The following is an 18,447-nucleotide window of genomic DNA, read 5'->3' on the forward strand; positions in this document are numbered from 1 at the left end:
AACATATAACTACAACAACCACACACATTTAAAGCCATAAAAACATAGTAATGTATAATTGTTTGTTTTATATAGTGATTTCATTTTTTTTTTTTTTATGTTATTTTTGTGATACGGCAGTATATAACAATTTTTTTTTTTTTTTTTTTTTATTGCTTACATATTAGTTGGACCCACGCCATGCCCAGCATTGTTTTTTTGTTTTTCTCATTTATTGTTTATATATGAATTGTAAATGTATTGGGCATATCTGGTTTCCATGTATAACACCAGCAATATTTGAAGGAGTCTGTTGGTTCTTTGGATTATTTGAGTAGCTTCAAGATAAAGTTGTTTTGATGAAATGTGGAGCCTACTTACATGACCTTCTGTTTAGGAGTGAGGAGGCTGCTGGAAGGACAAAGTGTCCTCGTATTCAAAGTCCCTTTTTTTTTTTTTTTTTTTTTGTCTTGTTAAGGTAGCACTGTCTGGCACTTTCTACATGTGATTGTCTACTGTGTCTGATTTTATATTTGTTTATTAAACAATTTTATGCTATTAGCAGTTTATCTATTGGGCGTTCACACACACATACAAAGTACGGCTACCTTTCCATATTAGAAAGGTAAAACAGAGAGTGATAGTCCAATTTGAGTTGAAAGGATTATTGGATGAATTGGAAGCACAACTATTTGTGTTTGCTTTTGGAAAAGGAGGACATTTCACTGTGGTTGGCTTGAATATTAATGTCTACATAAACTAAATATTGTTCACATTATGTCATTTTTGGAATGTTTCACTTTATGCTGATACAATTTTATATGAATATGTACTGTATGTTCTGTGTCATTTCTGTTTAGGTTGAGATTGTTATACGGTATAAGAATATTGTACTTCTCTGTTTTCATCATAGAATTAATGGTGACACTATCATTTTGAGCACTACGTGGTAGATAATGTTTCTAGTAAAAACTTGACAGGAGTTCTAACCCCACACCACTCTATCCAAGACAAATAATGATTTTATCTTTCGCTCACTGACAGACACAGCTTCAATTCTTCAGACCATTGGGCTTATGCTCGTCATCTCTAGGAGTAGGACTAGTCGGAAACCTTTTTGGCTACGCCCCTGGGGCAGTCCCAGAGGGTATATCATCACTTTCTGCTCTAGGACACCAGTTTTTTTTTTCTGCCTAGTCAGGAGTAAGGACCTAGCTCTCTGCTGGGATCTGTGGGCCTGGCATTTTTTCCTATCTAAATTATATGTTTTACTTTTTCTGTATTATTTTTGTTCCTGTGTGAACTACAATCAACAGCCGGGCTGGGCAATACACTGGATATCCTAGATCCTTACGCTCCTACCATCCCCAGTCTGGCCTGCGAGCGCGACCCAACTAATAACTCCGTGCTAGGTTGGCCATGACATAGCCCCACTGGACGGGGGCTGACCGGCGAGTGAAACAGCTCGCGAGGTCGCATAGCCCTGGTTACGACAGCAGTCACGACCAGAGATGCAGCGTACCTCAGGCCGCTGCACTCCCATTCTAAGATGGTGCGGTGGACTGCTGGGAGTGTCGCTCGCCTGGTGACCATGGTATGGTGAGTAGTATCCCCCCCTCCTTTCCTGCGGAATTGCTGGGGTGGGCTTGGGCCCCCCCTGGGGATGGTAGGCCCCCTAATTTGGTGCCCTCATCTGTCCCGTCCCCCTCCCTCCCTGGCCCCTTTTGGGGGCATTGGTGAATTTGGGTAATTGGGCTGCATGGTGCTGGGCTGGAGGAGCGCTGGGTGATGCCCCTGTCAGCCTGTAGGGGTTGTCTGTACCTTGGAGCTGCGGAGTGGGGGGGGGGGGTGTCCCTGAGGGGTCCCCTCCTGGGGTCTGTGTATCTTTTTCCCTGGGGTCCAGGGTTCCATGCAGCGCCGCATGGTGCCACCATTTTGCCGTGGTCACTGTATTCCCGGCTTCGGCGGCCATGTTTGTGTAGTCCAGCGGCCATATTTCCCCATAGAGTTTCAATGGTGGCCATTTTCCTGTAGTTTGATGTAGGGCTGAGGCTGCAGGGGCCTCTAGTATCAGGTCAGTGTTACCTCTTCCTCTTTCCAGCAGTGTGGCAGATCGTTTTGGCACTCCAGCTCAGGTAGTGAGTCTCTGGGAGTATCTATCCTTCCTCTGCTGTATACAGCGCCACGGGAAGCCAAAGTAGATATGCCCCTGCAAAGGAAACCTGGCAAGAAGCGCCCCCCCCCCCCCGCCTTCACCTGTATCCTCTGCTTCAGCAGATTCTGAGGTGGATTTAGCCGAGAGTCAGCCCGCTGGGTCTTCGTCCACGCACGCTGAGTGCTCTAATAGTGAGTGATGAGTCTTGCTCCTCCGCATGAAAAAGTGCTGGTGGAGGCCCGAATTGGGTCAGTGCGGGAAACTTTAAAGTTGGAGGACTCAGCTGAGGCTGAGTCGGCGGCCCAGGTGCAGTTTGGCACCCGCAAATCTTCCAAGGTGACTAAGGTGTTTCCCTTTCCTGCCTATTTTGACGAGATTGTCACTAGTCAGTGGGGATCCCCGAAACGCATGGTTGGAATACCTAAGCATTTTGCTAGGAGATATCCTTTTGAGGAGTCTCTTTTGAAGAAACTAATGGTTCCACCAACGTTGGACTCCCAGGTTTCCAGGCTAAATAAGCCACACTTTTGCCGGTGGAGGATTACACATTTTTTAAGGACCGCATGGACAAAAGAGCTGAAGCTCTGGTCCGGTACCTCTTCATCGTGGCTGGTTCCATTTTGAGACCGGTGTTTGCTATCACCTTGGTATCCCAGACCTTAATGGAATGGGCTAAGATTTTGCGCCAGGATCTGGAGGGGAGTCAACAGCCTTGTGAGCTGGCGGCCCTTGCGAATCAGTTGATCCAAGGGTTACAGTACATTTGTGATGCATCCCTGGATACGGTCCCCTTGGCCGGCAGGTGATCCTTCGCCGCATGATCTGATTGAAGTACTGGTCGGCTGACCAATCGTCTAAAAAAAAAAAAAAAAAAAACCGTTGTGACTCGAAGCATCCACAGTGGGAGGTCTCCATCCCTAAATATGTATACAGATAATATGGAAAAGGTCATGGGACTTTAAATGAGACCAGCCACTTAGCCAAAATTTAGTATACAAAATACATATGATAATAAATTTATTGAAAAAACAACAAAGCAAAACAGCAATAATATTCCATGATCCTAAGGTACATAATAACAATTCCCGATATTCCATATTCGGGAATTGTTATTATGTACCTTTATGATCATGGAATATTGTTGCTGTTTGCTTAGTTGTTTTTTTTTTAAATGTATTTTTATATGTATTTTGTATACTAATTTTGGCTAAGTGGTAGACCTTATTTAAAGTCCCATGACCTTTTTCATTTTATCTGTAGGCTTCTAAAAAGGTGCTGACTGATCTTCCTTTTGTAGTGGACCGTTTGTTTGGTGCTCTATGGAAGAGATCATTAAGGGTCTAACAGGAGGTAAGAGTACATTACTTCCGCGGGTTGCTAAGGGCAAGGAACCCTTCTTTTTGGCTCACAAGTGGCCCTTTCGTCCGTCCAATTCGCAGGGAAAAGGGTTCGAGATCCACCCGTAACTTTGCGGGAGGCTCCAAGAGACCCTGGAATGGTAAGTCCAAAGCGGGCACTTCTGGTTCCACAGAAAAGCCTTCCTCAGCCTGAAGGGGGCGCCCTCACCTGCGTCTGGGGTGGGGGGACATCTTTGTTTCTTTCCGGATCCGTGGACCTTGCTCATTCAGGACAAATGGGTCCACAATCTGATTCGGTTCGTTTACAAGATCGAGTTTCAGTCCTTGCCCCTGGCAATGTTCTTTCCTTCCAACTTACGCCTGTCTCCAGGGCAGCTACAGGGCCTCTACGGAGCTGTGCAGGACATGTTAACACAAGGAGTTACTCTGCTGGTTCCAGAGTCAGAACGTTTCCAAGGTTGTTATTTAAATCGGTTTACAGTTCCCAGGAAGCAAGGCAAGGTTCGTCCAATCTTGGATCTCAAGGCTCTGAACCACTTTGTGCGGGTTCAGAAATTGCAGATGCAGTCCATCCACACAGTAGTAGCTTTCCTTCATCAAGGAGATCTGCTGACTTCTATCGATCTCAAGGACGCTTACCTTCATATTCCAATATGTGTTGTACATCAACGTTTTCTTCATTTTGCTGTGGGCGAGGAGCACTTTCAGTTTGTGGCGTTACCCTTTGGTCTCGCCTCAGCTCCTCGGGTGTTCACAGAGGTTTTGGCCCAAGGGTTGGCCTTGTTACGGCATAAGGGGAGTGCGGTACTAGGTTACCTGGACCATTTGCTTCTGCGTGCAAAGTCTTCCTTGGCTCTAGAAGCCGACTTGGATGGAGGAGTTCGTATGGACACTGAAATTTCAGAAATCAGAACTGTCTCTGTCCACAAAGCTGGACTACTTAGGTCTGACAATGTAAAAAATTAGACTTTTAACTACTTGCCTTCTGTGCACTTAAACCCCCTTCCCATCCAGACCAATTTTTAGCTTTCAGCGCTCTCACACTTTGAATGACAACTGCGCGGTCATGCTACACTGTACCCATATAAAATTTTTATCATTTTTTTCACACAAATAGAGCTTTCTTTTGGTGGCATTTAATCATCTCTGGGTTTTTTATTTTTTACAAAAAAAAAGAAAAAATACAGAAAATTTTGAAAAAAAAAGTTTTTTTCTTATTTTTTGCGAGTAAATTTTGAAAATAAATTTTTCTCCTTCACTGATGTGCGCTGATGAGGCGGCACTGATGGGCACTGATGGGCTGCACTGATGGGCACTGATGAGGTGGCACTTATGGGCACTGATGAGGTGGCACTGATGAGGAGGTACTAATATGCCGCACTGATGAGCACTGAGAGGTGGCACTGCTGGGCACTGAGAGGTGGCACTGCTGGGCACTGGCGGGCAGCACTGATGGGCACTGGCGGGCAGCACTGATGGGCACTGGCGGGCGGCACTGATGGGCACTGGCAGGTGGCACTGATGGGCAGCACCATCAGTGCCCACACTCAGTGCTCATAGTGCTGCCAGTCAGTGCTCATCAGTGCCTAGATGAGCAGGCACTGATGGGCACTGACTGGCAGCACTATGGGCACTGATTGTGTGCACTGATGGGGGGCACTGATGGTGGGCACTATGGGCATTGAAGGTGTGTTTGGTGTACCTCTAGTAATCAGGACACTGGTGATCGGTGCCCTGATTACTTTTTTCTGTGTCCCCGGCGCTGTGCAGCTCTCCCTCCTTCCTCACACGCAGGCTCTGTGTGAGGAAGGAGCGCCGGCGATGAGAGATGATCTCATATGAGATCATCTCTCATTGGACGGCTTGATCACGTGGTGAATGGCCGCTGTGATTGGCCATTCACCACGATCTGTGATCGGCTGTGTCCAAGGGACACGGCCGACACAGATTCCCCCCGATGCGCGCTCGCGGGAGCGCGCGGGGGGCATGTCACTGGGAGGCCGTTTAAAAACGGCCTCCCTAAAATTCGAGTCCGCGCTGCAGCCGTATATAGGCTGTAGCGCGGATGGCAGGAGGTTAAAAGAAAAGGCCACATACAGCGCTTGCTATCTATGGATTAAATAAATATATGAAGATATCCAATATTAATAAAAACACATGAATGACTCAATAAAAGGTACCGATTTAAATATAAAATCCACAGCAAAACGTATAAAAATTAATAAAATAGAATATTATATATTGTGACAAAGTGGCGATGTGCTCAAAATAAATTCCTTAGTGCATGAATGGCTGTGACATAAATATAAAAATATCAGACAAAAATATGCAGTATATGTATTATTGCAGTGCAAACTTAATTAAATAGTCCAAGGTAAATAGTGACTTTGTGCTCAGAAATAAATATATTGTCCTTAATGGAAGTGGTTCTTCACAATTGGAAGCTGCAAATGCTGTGAAATAATTGGCTACGGTGTTGATTCCTTCTCCCAAGTGAATGTAAGAATTGGATCACTTACCGAACGTAGTGGGTCTTATATGCCGTATGACAATAAGATCTTTTCACGCTTTGGTGGCCTCCTGGGCCGAAAGGGTTCTGTCTTTATTGTTGGAACCCTACAATATGGGAAATAAACTTTAATCTAGACTTTATTACGCTATTGGGAGCTTTCTTTCTTCTCCTCCATATTTGCACTGGGTTGCTGCACCCCGGAGTCCATAGGAGCTATACCATCTTATAGGACCGTCTAAAGGGGAACCCTTTCGGCCCAGGAGGCCACCAAAGCGTGAAAGGTCTTATTGTCATACGGCATATAAGACCCACTACATTCGGTAAGTGATCCAATTCTTACATTCACTTGGGAGAAGGAATCGACACCGTAGCGAATTATATCACAGCATTTATATCACAGCATTTGCACCTTCCAATTGTGAAGAACCACTTCCATTAAGGACAATATATTTATTTATGAGCACAAAGTCACTATTTACCTTGGACTATTTAATTAAGTTTGCACTGCAATAATACGTATACTGCATATTTAATGTCTGATATTTTTATATTTATGTCACAGCCATTCATGCACTAAGGAATTTATTTTGAGCACATCGCCACTTTGTCACAATATATAATCTATTTTATTAATTTTTATATAAATTTTTATATGTTTTGCTGTGGATTTTATATATAATCGGTACCTTTTTATTGAGTCATTCAAGTATGTGTTTTTATTAATATTGGATATCTTCATATATTTATTTATTTAATCCATAGATAGCAAGTGCTGTATTTGGCCCTTTCTTTTAAAAGTCCAATTTTTTACATACATCTTTTATTGTACAGCAGCTGCTCTTTCCCTCAATTTCTCTTAAATCACACCCACCTGGTAATTTATTTATTCATCCACCTGGAACCCTATCTTTGGCGCATGGTATATACTTTGTATATATATCATTCATTTACTTAGGTCTGACGCTGGATTCAGCATCAGCCCGGGTGTTTCTTCCTCAGACAAAACTTCTGAAGCTACAGGATGCTGTTCGGCTCCTGTTGTCCAACCATCGATCATCACTCAGGATTTGCATGCAAGTGTTAGGGCTGATGGTCTCCACCTTCGAGGCGGTTCAGTTTGCGCAGTTCCACACCAGACCCTTACAAAGGGAGATTCTGTTCAAATGGAACAAGGATCGGCTGTCATTGGACATTCTGATCCTGTTGAGTCAAGGTTCAAGGGAGCCTCTCCTATGGTGGCTCTGCTCCCCAGCCCTACGTCTGGGAAAATCTTTTTTCTTCCCCTGTATTTTACTGTAATCACCATGGATGCCAGTCTATCCGGATGGGGAGTTGTCTTGGGAGTGTCTTCGGCCCAAGGTGTCTGGACTTGGGAGGACCAGGTCACCGATCAACATCCTGGACATTCTGGCGATCAGACTTTGTCTCAATAGACAGATCATCTACAGGGATGTCCTGTACGGATACAATCGGACAATGCTACAGCTGTTGCATATGTCAATCATCAAGGGGGCACTAGAAGTGCCCTGGCGGCCCGGGAAGTGGTCAACATCTTGAGGTGGGCAGAACGATATGTTCCGGCCTTCTCTGCTGTTCACATTCCGGAGGGTAGAGAATTGGCAAGCAGACTGTTTCAGTCGGCAGACGTTTGATCCGGGAGAATGATCTCTTCACCCGGAGGTATTTCATCAACTGTGTCTTCGGTGGGGTGACCGCCAATGTGAACCTGCTGGCTTCCCACCTCAACAAGAAGGTGCCATAGGTTCATGTCAAAGCCTCAGGATCCTCTGGGCGCCGCCGCAGAAGCTCTGGCGGCCCCTTGGGGTCAGTATCGTCTGATTTATGCCTTTCCTCCAATACAACTTTAGTCAAGACTGCTACACAGAATCAAAGTAGAAGGATTTCTAGTCATTCTGGTGGCACCAGACTGGCCTCGTCGCTCTTGGTACACAGGCCTGGTAAGGCTGGTAGCAGACGTCCCTTGGAAGCTTCCTCTCTGGGAAGAGCTTCTGTCTCAGGGACCAATCTTCCATCCTGCTTTACGGTCGATGGCTTTAACGGCCTGGCTATTGAAAGCCAGGTGCTGAAAGACAGAGGGCTGTCTGAGTCTGTGATTCCTACGCTGTTGAAGGCTAGGAAATCTACTTCCAGGAAGGTTTATCATCCGAATTTGGAAGGCGTACATTATTTGGTGTGAGTCGCGGGGGGTTTCTCCCCGATCCTTTTCTGTGTCTCGCCTGTTGGAGTTTCTACAATTGGGTGTAGATCAACGTTTGGCTCAGGGCACCATCAAGGGCCAGATTTCTGCCTTGGCTATTTTTTTCCAAAGGTCATTGGCGGTGAAGTCCTTGGTTCACACTTTTTTGTGTAGGGAGATCGCCATCTGGCTCCTCCGGTGAGATCCCTGGTACCTCCGTGGGATCTCAATTTGGTTCTGCCGGTGCTTCAAAAGCCTCCTTTTGAAAATATTCGAGAAATTCCTCTGCTCACTCTGTCGCAGAAGGTGGCTTTCTTAATGGCTATTACGTTTTCCTGTCGGTCACCTTACTTGATGATCCATAGGGACAAAGTGATGTTGCGACCCTGTCAGGCGTTCCTTCCTAAGGGTGTCTCAGGGTTTCATTTGAATGAAGACCTTGTGCTACCGTCCCTATGTCCTAAGCCTACACATTCTGAGGAAATTGCCTTACATTCTTTAGATGTGGTAAGGGCAATTCGGGTATACCTGGCGGTGACTGAACCGATTAGAAAATCCGATTCTTTGTTCTTACGGATGGACCTCGTAAGGAGCAGGCCGCATCTGCTGCGACCATTTCTAAGTGGATCAGGCAGATGGTGGTGTAGGCCTACTCCATTAAGGGTGAGGTTCCTCCTGGTAAAGTGCATTCTATGAGGGCGCTTAGTGCCTCCTGGGCCTTCCGGCGCTTAATGCCTCCTGGACCTTCTGTCATCAGGCGTTAGTTGTTCAGGTGTGCAAGGCAGCTATGTGGTAGTCTGTACACACATTCACAAAATTTTATAAGGTGGATCTACTTGCGTTTGGCCGCAAAGTGTTGCAGGCTGTGATTGCAGAGGCTTCCGCTTCTTGAGGGTTAACATTTTTTCCTGATGGTGAGCTCCAGTTGTTCCTAGTTGAGCTCCTGTTGTTACCTAGTTGGCTATGTTTAGCCTTGTTTGGAATTCTGCATTTGCTGTGTTTTTTCTCACCCCTCATTGACACTGCTCTGGGACATCTCAATAGTCTGAAGAATCGAAGCTATCTGTCAGTGAACGAAAGAGAAAACTGGATTTTTATCTTACCGTAAAATCCTTTTCTCTGAGGTTCACTGACAGACCCAGCACCGCCCCACTGTTGGGGTGAGTTATTTGTTATTCTGACACTGCTTGCTACAAACTGGTGTCCTACAGCACAAAGTGATGGTATACCTGCTGGGACTGCCCCAGGGGCGTAACCAAAAAGGTTTCTGCCTAGTCCTACTCCTAGAGATGGAGAGCATAAGCCCATTAGTTTGAGGAATTGAAGCTGTGTCTGTCAGTGAACCTCACAGAGGAAAGGATTTTATGGTAAGACAAAAATCCATTTTTTTTCTTACTTTAGATGCCTTTTTAAAGTGATTGTAAAGCTGTTTAAAAAAATAACAGATTTTTACTTGGCTGCTCTGTGCAATTGAATTGCACAGAGTGGCCCTGAACCGCCCCTTCTTAGGTCCCCTTGCCAGTGCTTCTGGCTCCTTCTCTTTGCAAGTGCCCTCACAGCAAGCCGCTTGCTATGGGGGCCGCTGAGCTGGACTTTGTGTCTATTGACACAGTGCGGCTCAGCCCCACCTCCCCAGAGAAGACTGCTGCTAGGGACAGCGCTGGATCAAGTGGAGAGGAGGGTGAAGGGGGCAATTCTACTATCTAAACATTTTTACCTTCTTTCAGAGAATGCATTAGGGTAAAAAATGTTTAGACTTTAGAACCACTTTAGGATTCAATGTTGCCAGTTCTTCCCCTTAATAAATATTAATCGTATAGCGTTTAGGAGTATGGATTTAGATTGCCCAGTCATTTGCTGGATCCCAGGAGCTGAGCCTGTCGGGAAGATTCTACCAGCATAAAGATCACTCATGTGAGGGTGATTTGTTAAGAGGAATTTTTAGAGCTGCCTTAACTGCTGGATATCATTTTGACTGGCAGGTCCTCATTCAAACAATCATTTAAGATGTTTGTTTTGTTTTAGAAAACTTACTTTGGCTGATGAAAAGGAAAAGAATATCCTGACTTCGTGCAAAAATCAGTGTCCAAAAGAGGTAAGAATGGGACTGGAGTCCTGAAGATTTGCAATGTTTAACTTTCCGATTAATTGTGAAGGAGCCTGTAAACCTAGACACATGTATCCCAGAAGCAACAAAATCAGATAGCCTTTGAGTAGGAAGAACATTTTTGCTACCCAATCCTTGCTGATCTTTTTTCTGTTGTCTGTTTCTTAGTTTGCATTTTTCTTACATTTATTTAAAGTGTACCTGTCTGCTACTAACAATTAAAAAGGCCAAATTGTGGGCTAAAATAGGGATCAGGATTATAATTCTCCCTATAAGGCCCTGTTCGCACCTAGGCGATTTGAATGGCGGGCAGTATCGCAGCGGTTCCAGAATCACAGCAAACGCGGAATGTGTTTGTGATTCCATTTCTTATTGGCACCCTAAAAGCGGTTCAAATTTCCTGCAATTGTCAAATGACAAAACACACTAAAATCGCGCCAAAAATCGCAACGACAAACGATCTTGGCTCTGTGCAAAAATTTGGTACGTGAGCTTCTTTGGAGCAGAGGGAGGCCCATTCAAATGAATGCCGTTTCAAAAACGCTCCACAAAAAAGCTAAAAAAAAAAAAACACTGCAACAGCTGTCGCTGCGCTACGCTCAGGTGTACATGGAGTCTTATGTTCATAATCTCCAGATAATTTTATTTGGTAATTTGTCCAAATAGGCATTTTGTTTTTGAGAACCAAGGAAAAATTTCAAATGGGGCATCACTATAGCTGTGGCAACTACTTTACTTGATATAGAAAGCCTCAAGTGCGGCTCCTGACAATCTTAAAGGACCGCACATAATATTCATTAAATTTAATACTACAGAAAGGTGTTAGACTTCTGGCAAGCAATAGGGGGGGCTGGTCAAGATGTGTGTTGTAAGAGGTGGTCATGCATGTCATACGTTCTATAGGAGCTCAAAACAATGCAAATGGTACTGCTAAAATGCCCCCCAAACCTGTCCGTTGGATCAGAATAGACTGAAGTCACTATGACAAGTCTTGGTTCACACAGGAGCGGTGCGGGGGAAACCACATGCGAATCGCACCGCAATCCTGTTCAAATGGCATGTGATTCTTTGCAGTACAATTTGAGCCCATTCATTTTGCACCACAAATCACATCACAAAGGTATCGTTTTCAGGTATCGGAGCATTTCCACGAGGTATCGGTACCGATATCGATAGTGGTGCAACCCTAGTAGACTTCAACAAAATGACTGTCTGCACACAGACATTAATCATCCCTGTTGCAAAAATATGAATGACATGGGTTAAAGATGGCTTCAGCTTCTGTTCTCCACTCGTAGGATTTAATAGTAGAGGCAACAGGCAGTTTGGTGTCTGTGTGCAGATGGTCACCATTTTGTTGAAATTCTTAAGGAGCTGTTGCAGACTGAAGACACCCTTCTGGAGATGCATTACATCAGACCTCTAGCGATTATTGGTATTGCAGCCCCTTACAAATCTTTGCCTATTCTCCCAACAGCCCTCCTAAAAATGACTTGTGCCACATTAAATTTCTCTTTCGTTCATTGACGGACACAGCTCTTGATCCTCATAACCATTAGGTTATACTGTCCCCTACAGCAGTAGGAAACTAGGCAGAAAAAAGTCTGGCTACGCCTATGGGCATTCCCAGGGGGTATACTCCCTTTCTCTGCTAATAGGTACTCAGTTTTTTTTCTTGTGCCTGGTCAGGAGTAAGGACCTAGTTCCTTGCTGGGATCTCTGGTCCTGGCAATTTTTTGTTTTTGGATGGAAATTTTTCTCCTGGTGTTTTCCTGTGAGATTTGCAATCAACTGCCGGACTGGGCGTCAGGCTGGATAATCTAGATCCAGTGGTCACCCCAATGTGGCCAGCGAGCGTGCACAGACCTCAGCTCTGCACTAGATCGGGGGCTGGCCTGCGAGTTATATGCCTCGCGAGGTCGCATACGACTGGGGTCTTGGCCCGAGTCACCGCTTTAATCCTGGCCGACAGCCCCCCCCCCCATTTTGATGGTGAGGGGTTCTGTCCGGAGCGGTGCCTGTCTTGTTCCTAGTATGGTGAGTAGCTGTCCCCCCTCTTCCCCTGGAGTGTTTTGGCGTGGCCGTGGGCCCCTCCTTGGGACAGTCAGACCCCCCAGGTTTCCCTCCTTCTGGTCAGGCACCCCCTTAATCTGTCCCCTCCATCCTACCCCCCTCCACTTTTGCTAGGGCTGTGTGGGTGTTCTCGTCCACCTCCTGGGGTTGGGTTGGGGCAGGGCGCTATACTGGCGAAGGGGGGTGCTGCCGGCGACCAGACAATCAGCTGTGCGAGGGGGGGTTGTACCTCTGCCTGGGCCTGTCTTTGAGGCCTAGGGATCCCTCCTCGGTCTCTGGGAGAATCGTGGGGCCGCCATTTTGCTATAGCTTGTATGTTTTCTATGCACGGTGGCCATGTTTGTGTAGTCCGGCAGCAAGTTTGCCATGGAAAATAGCTAGGGCCATGACAGTGGAGCCCTGTGGGTTGCAATTTTGGTGGTGGGAGCCTCTCCTCATCCCCTGGAGATTCCCCTGCTTACACTGTCCCAGAAGGTGGGCTTTTTGGTGGCTATCCCCTCTGCGCGCAGGGTGTCGGAATTGGCGGCGTTATCCTGTTGTTCACCTTACTTGGTGGTTCTTCGCCCCTGTCCGTCATTCCTTCCAAAGGTTGTCTCTGATTTTCTTTTGAATGAAGACATTGTGTTGCCTTCCCTGTGTCCCAGGCCAAAACATCCAAAGGAAATTGCTTTGCATGCCTTGGATGTGGTCCGGGTGATTAGGGTGTACCTGGCAGCTACGGAGTCTTTTAGGAAATCGGACTCCCTATTTGTGCTCACGGATGGGCCGCGGAAAGGGTTGCCTGTTTCCTCTTCGACCATTTCCAGATGGACCAGACAGACGGTGGTTCAGGCCTATTCCATCAAGGGTCAGGCTCCTCCTTTCCCTGTCAAGGCGCATTCTACTCAGGCGCTCAGTGCCTCCTGGGCCTTCCGTCATCCGGTGTCAGTGACGCAGGTTTGCAAGGTGGCCATCTGGTCGTCGGTGAACACTTTCACAAAGTTCTATAAAGTGGATGTGTTGGCATCTGCAGATGCTTCCTTTGGCCGCAAGGTTTTGCAGGCTGCTGTTTAGAGGACCAGGTCCTTTTTGAGGGCGTATTATTTTTTTCAGGTGGGCTCCAGTTGTTTTGGTTGAGCTCCCATTTACCTCGTTGGCTGTAGTTTGGCCTTGGGAATTATTTTTTGCTGTTTCCCACCCCTCATGGTTAACATTGTTTTGGGACATCCCAATGGTTATTAAGATCAAGAGCTGTGTCCGTCAATGAGCGAAAGCGAAAATTGGATTTTTGACTTGTAAAATCCATTTATTTGATGTCCATTGATGGACACCGCACCTACCCCTCTGTGGAGTTGTAATTCTTCTGACACTGCTTGTAACAAAACTATAGCAGAGCGAGGGAGTATACCCCCTGGAACTACCCATAGGCGTAGCCAGACTTTATTTCTGCCTAGTGTCCTTCTCCTGGAGGGGGCAGTATACCCAATGGTTTTGAAGATCAAGAGCTGTGCATGTCAATGAACATCAGAGAAATGGATTTTACGGTAAGTCAAAAATCCCATTCTTTCACTCAAGATCCACAAAAGAAAATCAGAGGAGAAAAAATGGAAGATATCATAAAATAAATAAATGGAACCATGTAACTACTAGAAGCCACTCTAAATAATAAATCTCCTTCACTGGCTTGAGTAAGCACCAAAATAAAGGCCGCTGCCTTCATGGGCCCTGAGGGCCACACTATGAATATTAAAAGTTGCATGCCCAGTTTGGACACTAGAACTAGAATGCTGTTAGTGGTACTTGATCTTGACTAGAGTAAACATATCATAAAAGCAGGCCCTTACCTTTTTTTTTCTTTTTTTTTTTTTTTTTTTTTAAGCCGCATACCTGAATATGTCCTTAGGCCTCATGTACACTACAGCTTCTAAACTGAAGTTTAGGTGCAGTTGGGCGTTTTTTTCAACAGCCACTGAACTCTCCCCAATGTTATCTTATGTATACTTAGTCATTTATAGTAGTTCAGAGGCAGTTGAGGTTAAGGGCATTTTTTGAAAGCATAAAAATCACGTTCAGGACTGTAGTTTACTGGCATTTTAAACGCCAAATGCTTGTAACCGCAGTAAATCGCGTGTATGCCCCTTATGCGTTTATAAGCGTTTTTAAAGGGGAAAAAGTTTTTGATGAAATAACAGATTTTAACCACATGCTGTTGCCTGCATCAAAGGATGAGTCCAGTAGCACTGAACTCTTGTCCTCACACAATTTTCTATGTCTTCAGAGCTTCGGCAACAGCAACATCAGGAGCATTTCCTCACACCTGCTCATGATGGGATCCATAGTGAAAACACAAAAAATAAGACCACTATCTACAAGCACACTACTCTCGCTGCTGCTGCTCTGTCTTCTCTCACAGAATGGCTGAAATAGTTAATAACTTATTTTTCATGCATTGTGGGCATTTGGGAGGGTCTCCTGAGGTTATCTTTAAAAAATGCTTCTAACCTCAAATGCTCATCCTGTTGCTAAACTCGCATAAACTTGTAATGTAAAAGCTGTAAAATGGAAGTTTTTCACTGTGAGTTTCCAGCGTCCAGAAGTGGTTTTCAACTGCCCTGTGTACATCAGGCAAACCTCTGCATGCTTTGGGTCCACTGAAGTCCACTCCTTTTTTAGCCTTTACTTTTTAACTGAATGTATTTTAGAATGCCTCTCACCTTGGCCCTTCCCATGAGTGAGCAGATCATGTCCTGAAGAGAGGCAGATTTTTCTGTATTTTGTGTAGGTCCATAAATATTGGGACATCGACACAATTCTAATCATTTTGGCTCTATACACCACCACAATGGATTTGAAATGAAACAAACAAGATGTGCTTTAACTGCAGACTTTCAGCTTTAATTTGAGGGTATTTACATCCAAATCAGGTGAACGGTGTAGGAATTACAACAGTTGGTATATGTGCCTCCCACTTTTTAAGGGACCAAAAGTATTTGGACAGATTAACAATCATAAATCAAACTTTCACTTTTTAATACTTGGTTGCAAATCCTTTGCAGTTAATTACAGCCTGAAGTCTGGAACGCATAGACGCTGGGTTTCATCCCTGGTGATGCTCTGCCAGGCCTCTACTGCAACTGTCTTCAGTTCCTGCTTGTTCTTGGGGCATTTTCCCTTCAGTTTTGTCTTCAGAAAGTGAAATGCATGCTCAATCGGATGCAGGTCAGGTGATTGACTTGGCCATTGCATAACATTACACTTCTTTCCCTTAAAAAACTATTTGGTTGCTTTCGCAGTATGCTTTGGGTTATTGTCCATCTGCACTGTCAAGTGCCGTCCAATGAGTTCTGAAGCATTTGGCTAAATATGAGCAGATAATATTGCCCGAAACACTTCAGAATTCATCCTGCTGCTTTTGTCAGCAATCACATCATCAATAAATACAAGAGAACCAGTTCCATTGGCAGCCATACATGCCCACACCATGACACTACCACCACCAGGCTTCACTGATGAGGTGGAATGCTTTGGATCATGAGCAGTTCCTTTAATTTTCCATACTCTTCTCTTCCCATCACTCTGGTACAAGTTGATCTTGGTCTCATCTGTCCATAGGATGTTGTTCCAGAACTGTGAAGGCTTTTCTAGATGTTGTTTGGCAAACTCTAAGCTGGCCTTCCTGTTTTTGAGGCTCACCAATGGTTTACATCTTGTGGTGAACCCTCTGTTTTCACTCTGGTGAAGTCTTCTCTTGATTGTTGACTTCCACACATACACCTACCTCTTGGAGAGTGTTCTTGATCTGGCCAACTTTTGTGAAGGGTGTTTTCTTCACCAGGGAAAGAGTTCTTCGGTCATCCACCACAGTTGTTTTCCGTGGTCTTACGGGTCTTTAGGTGTTGTTGAGCTCACTGGTGCGTTTTTAAGGATGTTCCAAAAACAGTTGATTTTGCCACACCTAATGTTTTTGCTATCTCTATGATGGGTTTGTTTTGATTTTTCAGCCTAATGATGGCTTGCTTCACTGATAGTGACAGCTCTTTGGATCTCATATTGAGAGTTGACAGCAACAGATTCCAAATGCAAATAGCACATTTGAAATGAACTCTGGACCTTTTATCTGCTCCTTGTAAATGGGATAATGAGGGAATAACACACACCTGGCCATGGAACAGCTGAGCAGCCAATTGTCCCATTACTTTTGGTCCCTTAAAATGTGGGAGGCACATATACAAACTGTTGTAATTCCTACACTGTTCACCTGATTTGGATGTAAATACCCTCAAATTAAAGCTGAAAGTCTGCAGTTAAAGCACATCTTGTTTGTTTCATTTCAAATCCATTGTTGTGGTGTATAGAGCCAAAAAGATTATAATTGTGTTGATGTCCCAATATTTATGGACCTGACTGTATAAACATTGTTTGTCAGCTCTTTTCTCGTTTTCCTGTGAAAAAGCAGGGCTTGTTGAAGAGGGTTAACTAGGTAAAATTAGAAGATAAAGTCAAAAGTCAAAAGACAGCACTACAAAAGCTATATTAACTTGCATGAGCTCAAATTTGAAAAAAAAAAAATGTCATATAGGCCTATTGAGCCTAAGCTAATGGCATGAGGTCACTGGATCAAACCTAACAGGGGCACTTGCACATCCAGAGCATTTTACCCAGATAAATTGAACAACCTATCTGCTTCTTACATGAGTTATTAGGTTATCATCCTGTTATTGTCTGTGTCTTTCCAAATACAGTGAAAGTATTCACAGCTCTTCACTTTTTTCACATGTTATGTCACAGCCTTATTCCAAAATGGATTAAATTCATAATTTTCCTCAATTCTACAAACCATACTCCAGAATAACAATATGAAAGACGTTTGTTTGAAATCTTTGCACATTTATTAAAAATAAAAAACGAAAGAAACATGTACATAAGTATTCACAGCCTTTGCTCAATACTTTGTTGAAACACCTTTGGCACCAATTACTCCTGATAAGCTTTTTAGCATTGAGTCTTGGTCCATAGACAAGATCATAAGAAAGAGTTGAACAAAAAAGAAAATGATGTATTGCATACAGTGCACCCGCAAAGTATTCACAGCGCTCCACTTTTTCCACATTTGGTTATGATGCAGCCTTTTTCCAAAAGGGATTAAATTCATTATTTTCCTCAAAAATCTACAAACAATACACCATAATAACAACGTGAAAGAAGTTTGTTTGAAATCTTTGCAAATTTATTAAAAATAAAACATTAAATAAATCACATGTACATACGTATTCACAGCCTTTGCCATGACACTCAAAATTGAGCTCAGCTGCATCCTGTTTTCACTGATCATCCTTGAGATGTTTCTATAACTTGATTGGAGTCTACCTGTGGTAAATTCAGTTGAATGGACATGATTTGGAAAGGCACACACCTGTCTATATAAGGTCCCACAGTTAGCAGTGAATGTCACTACACAAACTAGTCCATGAAGTCCAAGGAATTGTCTGTAGACCTCAGAGACTGGATTGTATTGAGGCACAGATATGGGGAAGGGTGCAGAAAGATTTCTGCAACATTGAAGGTCCCATTGAGCACAGTGGCCTCCATCATGCGTAAATGGAAGAAGTTTGGAACCACCCGGACTCTTTCTAGAGCGGACCGCCTGGCCAAACTGAGTTATCGAGGGAGAAGGGCTTTAGTCAAGGAGGTGACCAAGAACCAGATGGTCACTCTGACAGAGCTCCAGCGTTACTCTGTGGGGAGAGGAGAACCTTCCAGAAGAACAGCCATCTCTGCAGCACTCCACCAATCAGGCCTGTATCATAGAGTGGCCTGATGGAAGCCACTCCTCAGGCAAAAAAAGGCACATGACAGCCCGCCTGGAGTTTTTGCTAAAAGGCACCTGAATTACTCTTAGACCATGGGAAACAAAATTCTCTGGTCTGATGAAACAAAGATTTAACTATTTGGCCTGAAGGGCATGTGTCATGTGTGGAGGAAACTAGGCTCCCCTCTTCACCTGATCAATACCATTCCTACAGTTAAGCATGGTGGTGGCAGCATCATGCTGTGGGGTTATTTTTCAGCGGCAGGAACTGGGAGACT

At 44.5% G+C, this 18,447-nt stretch overlaps 1 protein-coding gene across 2 annotated transcripts in view; it reads left to right on the plus strand.

The window, feature by feature from the left end:
• The window catches only part of NFXL1 (nuclear transcription factor, X-box binding like 1), a 212,374-nt gene that overhangs the window by 126,957 nt on the left and 66,970 nt on the right, over nucleotides 1-18,447 (plus strand). For both annotated transcript variants that reach the window (XM_082259587.1, XM_082259588.1), the window contains exon 19: nucleotides 10,227-10,296. In XM_082259587.1, coding sequence (XP_082115713.1) covers nucleotides 10,227-10,296 — 70 coding nt within the window. The remainder of the gene's footprint in view (nucleotides 1-10,226; nucleotides 10,297-18,447) is intronic.

The sequence above is a fragment of the Pelophylax lessonae genome (assembly GCF_965119305.1).
Source record: "Pelophylax lessonae genome assembly, chromosome: 1".
In the NCBI taxonomy this organism is placed as follows: Eukaryota; Metazoa; Chordata; class Amphibia; order Anura; family Ranidae; genus Pelophylax; species Pelophylax lessonae.